General features: G+C 26.7%; 1 protein-coding gene across 1 annotated transcript in view; it reads right to left on the reverse strand.

Moving 5' to 3' along the window:
* The window catches only part of LOC113375276 (sporulation-specific protein 15-like), a 32,258-nt gene extending 22,950 nt beyond the window's left edge, over positions 1 to 9,308 (reverse strand). The window contains 8 exon segments of the mRNA XM_026615218.1: positions 3,990 to 4,097; positions 4,883 to 5,089; positions 5,350 to 5,533; positions 5,608 to 5,756; positions 5,975 to 6,439; positions 7,311 to 7,561; positions 8,451 to 9,086; positions 9,212 to 9,308. Of these exon segments, the coding sequence (XP_026471003.1) occupies positions 3,990 to 4,097; positions 4,883 to 5,089; positions 5,350 to 5,533; positions 5,608 to 5,756; positions 5,975 to 6,439; positions 7,311 to 7,561; positions 8,451 to 9,030 (1,944 nt within the window). The 5' untranslated portion in view covers positions 9,031 to 9,086; positions 9,212 to 9,308.
* Positions 9,309 to 9,493: the final 185 nt, after the last annotated feature.

The following is a 9,493-nucleotide window of genomic DNA, read 5'->3' on the forward strand; positions in this document are numbered from 1 at the left end:
AATCGAAAACAACTTATCTAATATAAGATATTAGTTAGTTATAAGTTTGTCAAACAGATTGCTTCTAGATTAGTGGTGTTTGTTCATCAAGTTTTCTTAATCGTTTTATTATTCACTTTCAATATTTAATACACACAACTCTTTTATTCACTTTTATTTTGGACAAATGCTAAAGCAATAGTTTCATTTTTCAAGCCCCATTAAAGAATATTGAAAGCATAAAATACAAGTACATGTAATAAATGAAAAAGGTTATAAATATGTAGGGTATAGCAAGGCCCAAAGGTCCGAGGTTAAAAAGCTCCACCACGGCCAAAAGCTCTATTTGAAAAACCGCAAGTAAAATTAAGATTTTTTTAACAACAATATTTTTGTAGAAAGTAGAAGGAAAAGGATGTATAAATAGCTATCAACTTGATTCTTGTTTGAGACTTGAAACGTTGCAATTGAGAGAAAAACCGCAATTTTGAAAATCCATAACACAAGTTTTTTTTTCGTTGTTATTTGTTTTGGTTGTGAGCACGGTTGTTTAGTTTACGAGACCTTGCAATTTGACAAGAGAAAAATTAAATAAATAATTATTCCAATTATGCTGATGAATATTTCAGACAAAATACAAGATCAAGATTGTTTACCGTGTTATCTTTGTAAAAAATGCACCATGAAATTTATGTTTTTTATGTTTATGAATCTTCTGAATAACTTAAAATTTAAGTCGATCTGACGGCAAATTTTTAGAATTTTTCAAAATACATTTAAAAATAAAACAATATTTGTGAAATATTATTTTATTTGAATAAAACAAAATGAATATGAAACATTTAATAAGTAATATGTACTGTTCATTAATAATAATTTATAATGATATTTGAACAAAGAAGAAGATGACAGATAATCATAAAATTGTTGAACAAACTTTCAGCACAAAGTTATAGAAATTTTACAACAAATATTATTATTTATTGACCTTTAATTATATTTGATGTTTTTCATATCTATATTAAAATACTAAATTTATTTAACTTAGTTATTTAAATTTAATCTATTTAACTTTATTACCAGTTTTAATGTCGAAAATAGTTTTCACTACATTATTACCAGTTTGTCAAGATATACGAAACTGCTAAAAATATATTGCAAAACTGCATTTGAGGATATTAGTTTACGTATTATTTCGGAATTCTAGATAATCGCAAATGCGTACTAATATACCAAGATCATAGGTCAGAATATTACTAAGATTACAAGTTATCTTGTATAAAGATAAAGTAATGCAAGAGTTGAAGAAAGAAATTGACAGATTTACAATAAAATCTGTGCAACTGAAAACAAAATATTATTGGAAACATTCAATATAAAATAGTTGGTATTGGTATTTTGCCTTGAAGCATGTTGCATAAACTTCCCGATAAAAAAGCAAATTTTCAAAAATCAATAATTTTTATAATTGAACCAGTTTCCATAGAACTTTAATGGTTTAGTATGTTCATTAAGACCAAGTATTCTATCGTTATACCAAATAAATCGTCTAATTTTAATTTTAACAAACGTCAAAAAAACTACTCATTTTCTCAAACTTTGATGAATTTTTAAAATCAAACTACTTGTCGTAAGGCCGTAATATTTCAGTAAGCTCTATAAGACAATGATATCGTATATCGCTAAAAAAAGTTCCATAAAAATCGGCTTAATTTTTTTTTTCAACAGTTAATTACAAGAAAGTGGCTCGGTAGATTTTCACCTGAAACTAATCAGTGTCATGCCCAACTAATATCTTTCAAACAGTTTATGATTTTTCAAAATCGATTAGGTAGTATGAGCTTAAATGTGGACGAAACGTTTAACAATTTTTTCCAAATGACAAAGAAACGGTTTGGCAGATCGTCGCCAGGCAAAGATAGGCCTCATAGAGAATACGAATATATACATAGGTATATGGTATATATCATACATCAAATGGCTTTTAAATTTCTGAAATCAGTTCAGGCGTTTTTGAGAAAACGTCGATGAAAGGTCTAAATTTGACGAATGCCAACAAAAACGATATCAATTTTTGTAAACTTTGACGAATTTTTAAAGTTTAACGAGTTGTCGTAGGGCCGTAATATTTTAGTATGATCTAGAAGACTATGGTGTCTATCGTCAAAAAAATAATAATAAAAATAGTCGAAAAAAATTTTTTTAACACTTTATTACAAGAAAACGGACCGACCGATCTCTACCAAAAACTAATCAGCACGATTTCCAATTAAAATCTTTCGAACGGTTTTTGAATTTTCAAAATCGATTCAGAATTGCGGGCTATAACGTGGACGAAAACTTTTTCACTTTTCAGCGATTTACAAAGAAACGGCTCGGCCGATCGTAGCGCAAAACTGACAAACGATAGTCCTCATCGAGATACATCGAATGGCTTTTAAATTTTTGAAATCGGAGAATCAAAAAAAACATAAAATTAGCGAATCGGATTTTTTTATGAAAACATAAACTTCTCCTTCGGGAAGTTAAAAATATAATTCATGAAAATTACATCAATATATTTTTATTTAAAATTATTATTAACTAGTGGTGTATGGCATTGTGCCTTAAGTCAAATGGCTGTAACTTTTTAATAAAGATTCATTTTTTTAAACTGAATAAATTTTATTTTTGAGAATTTTGACATTTTTGAAAAATGTCCGTTCTCTTAAGAACTGAATTAAAATTTTTGGCACTTTTTGCCCCGTATTCCCAAAACGGTTGGATCTGCCTTGTCCAAAAACGTCTCCTTATATCAATAGTAATCGAATGCTTTTTGAATCATTCAAATCGGTTGAACCGTATTCCCGAAATCGTCGACGAAATTTTATATCGAAACACACACAGATCAATTTTTTTTAAGGTATGCCAAAATGATCAGAAATCTCTGCAACGCGAAGATATGCAAAAATTTTCATTTTCGATTTTAGACGATTACTACAACTTACCCTACGGGAAGTTAGTTCGACTTCGGGCGCACAGATATATTTAAAAAAAAAAATCGATTCCAGAGCTGAAGATGCTAGGAAGTACCCTATCTTAAAAAAAATCCTTCACTAAACTCCGTATCACACTTGGATCAATTGCTACAACATAAAATCACGTATTATACTTTCAACTTTTCGACGATTCTCGTTATTAAGCAGATCGAACGATTTATTATTATTATTTTCTTATTTGAGAACTGTACTCTGAGAACAGAATGTGAAGGAAATGTTTTGTAAACCATAATTTCGCAGAAAAAACGCCGAACACTAATTTCAAAATGTTACAGATATGTGAGCATCGCTGTAATAATTTAAAAAAATAATTTAAAAAAATTATTGCGCGAAACTTTTCTAACCACCATGACGGCGATTTTCGTAAAAACGGCTTCAACGAATAGAATTTTATTTTGTAATATTTGTTACTATCTGAACATACTTTAAATAATTTTAAAATTTCGACGAAAAAAAATCTAAGGTAGAAACAAATCTTGAATGTAAGATACAGCGACACTTAATCTATAATATATGTTTTTGAAATTATGTTGTATGTTTCCTTGTTCTTAATGAGAAAAAATTATAAGTCAAAATGTTTCTAAGAATAAAATAATGAAAAATCGAATTGCATAAATTTTTACATTGCATATATTTCCTTTTAAATCTAAATAAGAATCAAGGATAATATTCTGATTCAAAATGTAAAGAATAGTGTTATTGGAAGTAAAGTGTTAAAGATAAGATAACTTTCATCAAATATAAGAACAAATTTCTTGACAAAAAACACTTGGATTAAAATCAAAGAAATGTGAACTTTCAATAGAATGTTCGGTAACCAGGGTTCTGTGAAAAAATATTTTCTTATGATAGATAACGAATGTAAAATATGTTAAAAAAAAAAATGTAAGTGCCAGTTATTAATCTAAAGATTTACAGACACCGAACACTCCATTACCGAGTTTTTGTTATTATTGTGTTTATATAACTAACCTTCAATTGTTGCTCTAAAACCCCAAGAATATCCAGTCTTACGGTCTCTACTTGCTCTTGTAATTGATGTTCTGCTTGATCTAATATTTCTTGAATTAAATCATCAACCTAAAATGAAATATATACACATATATATATATATATATATATATATACACACATATATATATATATATATATATATATATATATATTAATTGTTTAATATGAACAAAACAGCACTCAGATTTGTTTAACACAACTTTATTTTATGATTACAGACGTTTCGAGACCAATCAGTACTGGACCAAAGTACTGGAGTACTGTGTCAAGCATTGCAAGGAATAGTTGGTGTTTTTTGTATATCAAAAATTAAATGAAATTTAAATGAATTATTAAAGAATGTGTAGTATATAAGTAACTGTTTTTGAAATTACACTGAAGATGAGACACACCATGGTCTCGAAACGTCTGTAATCATAAAATAAAGTTGTGTTAAACAAATCTGAGTGCTGTTTTGTTCATATAAAACAATTAATATTCGTTCCACTCATATCATAAAATTCTATAATATATATATATATATATATATATATATATATACATATATATATAAGTTCTATAACTTTATATTATTTTCCTCCTGCATCATATAAAATCTTTTAGTTTTTTCACTGAATGACGGTCTCGATGGAGACCGAAACGTATGGATAAATAAAGTATTTCAAACTACTTTAGTTTTTTTTACTTGATGTTACTGCCTGATTCTAAATAACTCATCAAAATATATATCAACACCAAACTCACATATTTCAATATATATATATATATATATATATATATATATATATATATATATATATATATATGTATATATATTCTATTATAGTAAGAAAAATATTGATTTTGCTCACCTTTTTAGGATCTTGTTCCAAAAGCATGTTAAATTTAAGAGCTGCTAATTCACAAATAAAATGTAATTCAATAGTTTTCAGATGAGAAGCATGTCTACCAGTTATTTGACTTAAACTTTCATTAAAGGAATTTTGCAAAACTTCCCAATTTTGATTATTTTCAGGCCTGTTGTTGAAGTTTGTATTTTGTGCAAGTGTTTTAGCAGGCTACAAATAACAAAAAAAAATTAATATAAGGATTTACATTAATTATCATTAATGTGAACCAAACAATAAGATTCATAATATCATTAATATAAAAATATCATACTAGAATAATAAAACAAAGCAAAAAGTATAAAGCAAGCAAGCGACTGTATAATATATAATTTATGTAACTTTGGAAATATCAAAGGTAAATTTAACAACATGCAATATCTAGCCATTAATAAGTATATATGAATTGAAAACTCCTTATTTAAACTTACTTCCAGGTTGGCATTTGCAGCATCACCAGCACCTTGTTCATCGCTTTCGAGTGTACTAATAACATTATTGCCCTGATATTTCTCAGGAATATCAGGATTGTATAATAAATCCCCTATGTCTCCATCTAAAGAAGAATCTACCGATACACGTTGACTTTGCTGGCTAAATATTTCCTCAGAATAACTAAAAATTATGCAATATTAGTTAGCAATAAATATCAAATACAATTAATGTGAACAAAATACAAATAATCTTACTGTTTTTCCATATCTGCACATTTTTTTTCAAAATAAGTTCTGAGATCTTCCACTTCTTTCTTATGCTGCTCTTGAAGATGTTCCTTTATTTGTAAGATATCAGTACCCGAATCTTTGAATTCACATAAAGCTTGGCGCAATCGACTTATCTGTAAGGATTTAGAAGATATTTACAAAATTTATTACATTCATGTGCTATTGGATGTGTGGGCATATAATACTATTATTTAATTTATTTATTTAAAAGTTTTGTGGATCAAAAACATTATGATAATTATGAACAATAAAGAAATATTTAGTTCGGAATACAAAATTATAGATGTTGATGGTTTAATTGAACATAAAAACTAAATAAAAACAATAGTACCTCATTTTCTAATTCTTGTTTCTCATTTTTTAAAGTATCTTGTAAAGTACGAATTTGTTCTTCATATTCCTGTTTTAGCTCATCTTTTTCATGTTTTAAAAGAATTTCAAATTTATATTTTATATCATCAAACTCTAATCTTTGAATTGGAGTTAAATCTTTCGCAAATTTTTGTAATTCACTGTTAACAAGCACACGACTTATGTGTGCCGATTGCAATACTCTCATTACATCTTCATTATATTTTTTATCCTCCATACTTTCAGTTGACGGCGATTCTTTAGAAGAAGTTTTAGCTCTTTCTACTTCTGCCAATTTTGTCCTCAACTGATCCAATTCATTATGCAAATTAGAAACATCTTTGTTTAATTCTTTCTGAACTTCCATAGACTCTTGTAAAGATTTTGTTAATGTTTGTATAAACTCATCTTTTTCATTTAAGGCACTTTGGTAATCAAAATTTTGCTAAAAATTCATATTTAATTAGTATTTTTGTGTTTACATTAAATCATATATATCATAAATAATAAACTATAAAATATTATTAGTAATAAAATACAATGCAACCAAGGTTTTGAAAATCGTGTCGACTTTTAAGAGCAGTTAATGCAAACAATTTCTCAAACTTAATTCTCTGTACCAAAGTCTGCTGCAGTCTAACTATACTTTTTATTTGCAGTATGTTAGATGAGTTGCTACTTAAATTGCACATTGTATAAGTTCATTTGAGTAACACATGTGTTTATATACTTCTTTGTTGTCATTAAATATGGTAAACTTATGTTTTGATTTCTAAATTGATCTTTTCAATTGGTGTGTAGTAAAGTAAAATACTTTTCAAATTAATATTTGAAATAAAAAAAACTTAATTACTATTATCCAAGATCATGTTTTAAATAATATTTGTTACAACCGTATCCAAATTTGTCATTCTTTGCATTAAAAATGTTAATATAGAATGGAATAGAATCATCCTTTGTCCAATTATTGGAGTTTTATAAATTTACAAATAATGTATTCAAACTTGGAAGACATACACTTAAATGTTGACAAATATTTGACAAAATAAAATGAAACAAATATAGTATGTTCGGCATTAAACTTTCCAATTACATTGACTGATATGCAGAACTTCGAATATCTATTTATTTTATATTTTAATATAATATGTATTATATTAAATAAAAACACAGTAATATCTTTAAGAGACATTTGATAATAAATATATGGATAAGAAAATACTTATTGCACATTATGACGCTCATATTAAACAATTATTCAATTTAATAAAAAAAAATGATACATGCGATTTAAATATTAAATATTGTGGCATTACTCTTGCAGTAAACTCTTCACATAAAGCTTTGTATTCCGTTGAAGTTGTTCCTGTATCAATTGAATTGAGCAGCGACTGCATCAAATTTCCGTCACAACCACTGTTGTTTAAATCCAAATTTTGTGGGTCCACATTGCTGAAAGAGTATTGGCATTGTGATATAGTTTTGGGTGTATTTATATCATCTTTCACAGATATAGTTTCAAAAACACGCTCATTTTCATTTTGTTCATCAGCTTTACTATTTTCACCTATAAAAAAACACACCAATTTATATTGATATGTAAATAAGATATATAAATAAACTTGATATATATTATTAATATTATCAATGTCTACTAAAATAAACGTATGAAATACACCTAAGTCTGTTTTACACGGTCTTTTTGTACACGGTTTTGATATAACACGGTTTGAAAATTGAATATTTTTAATTTTTTTACATGAATTTATTCCATTTAGCACGATTTGAAATTTTATGTACCTAAATTTTTTTTGTCAAATTAAATTTTTGCGAAGTATGTTTATGTCACAAAAAAGTATTTATGAAAGAAAAAAGTCTGAAACCATCGATAGTATCGATAGTTTGCGAACACTAGCTTAAAGATTTAAGTGAATTCCCCTTTAGCGCGTACAAACAATTTTTACTGATCAAAGCAAATGTGAATAGCACTAATTTAATTCTTGTTCTTAAAAATTCTTGTTTTTCACCAATTTTAATAGGTTTTAGAGATTAGGAACAAATCACCCATTTTTGTACAAGATCAATGTCTTTTTTTACACGTTTTTTTTTTACACGGATTCTTCTGGAACCAATCTCCGTGTAAAAACAGACTTAGGTGTATATATTATACTAATATATTTTAGTTATATATTAGAATTCAGCCATGGCCAGAGTAAGTGCATAAATTATACTAACAGTATATAATATGTAAATGTATTATTAGTTGAGATTAAATGTATAAATATCATTATCATTTTAATATAAGATATTTCAAATTGAACTTAAAAGTCTATAAATAGTTAACTTCTCTGAGAAAAACTTAATCTAATAAATAATTGTGGAATGTTACCAATGTTAAAGTTTGTAAAAAATAGAATGTAATATTTATAATTTAAATGGATAATGAGTAATCCTACCTAACATTACACTTTTTAAATTCAACATTGGAACTGTAGGAATGGTTGCTTCATCTAATGATCTGCTTTTTTTAATCAATTCAATTTTTTTCTCATTAGCACAAACAAGCGAATGAAATTTTCTATTGTACTTTGTAGCATTACTAAAATCTACTTCATTCAATGATTCATTTTCAAGATCAACTTCACTGACATTGAATTTTATTTCAGGGCTTAACTGCAATTCAAATGTTACTTCAGGACTAAATTCTTTAGATATATGAGTAGGGCTATTTAATGGTGATTTTGTAACGGAAAACTTCACTGAATGATCACTTATTGAAGGTACTCCAGTTTCATATAATTCAGTTTTAGGTATCTCAGTCACTTCTAAGCTCTTTGCCAAACAATTTCGTTCTAAGCTAACATTTTGAATATCTTTATCACTTGAATGAGATTCTGTTAAAATTTGTTTTATGTCTTCTGATATAGAGCTTTCCGTACTCTCCATTTTTGGTACATCTAATGGTAAGTTCTTCAATAAATCATCAATTGAACCATCAATTTTATCTGAATCGAAGTCGTTATCCAATGGATCCATAATAATATTGTTAAAAACTAAACATTTTCATAACCTCAACTTTTATAATCAATAATCTGAAATAAAATTAATATGTACAAAAGTAAATACAAATTTAGATATGTTTGTTTTAGAAGAAGCTACACAGTAAAATTGTTATTGATTGAATTTATTTCAAATTATTTAATCAATACAAAATCACCTTTGGCATAATATAAATAATATAAATTAAATGCAGTCATAACACAATATTACTTTATACAATCAAATATGACTATATCAATTATATTAAAAACATCAACTAAGGCAATCATTTTAAGTATTTATAATTCTATTTTTATACAATATACATATTTAAGCATCAACACAACGAAAGAATAACATATCAAATACAAGTAATCATACATGAAGTAGTCTACAGGACCAAAGAATTTACTTCATTAGATACATTAGGAAGATACCGCACTGAAGACATTTCAGCTAT

This window comes from Ctenocephalides felis, unplaced genomic scaffold, assembly GCF_003426905.1.
Source record: "Ctenocephalides felis isolate EL2017-DRISC unplaced genomic scaffold, ASM342690v1 CF-g0.4_SCAFFOLD_01886, whole genome shotgun sequence".
Taxonomy (NCBI): Eukaryota; Metazoa; Arthropoda; class Insecta; order Siphonaptera; family Pulicidae; genus Ctenocephalides; species Ctenocephalides felis.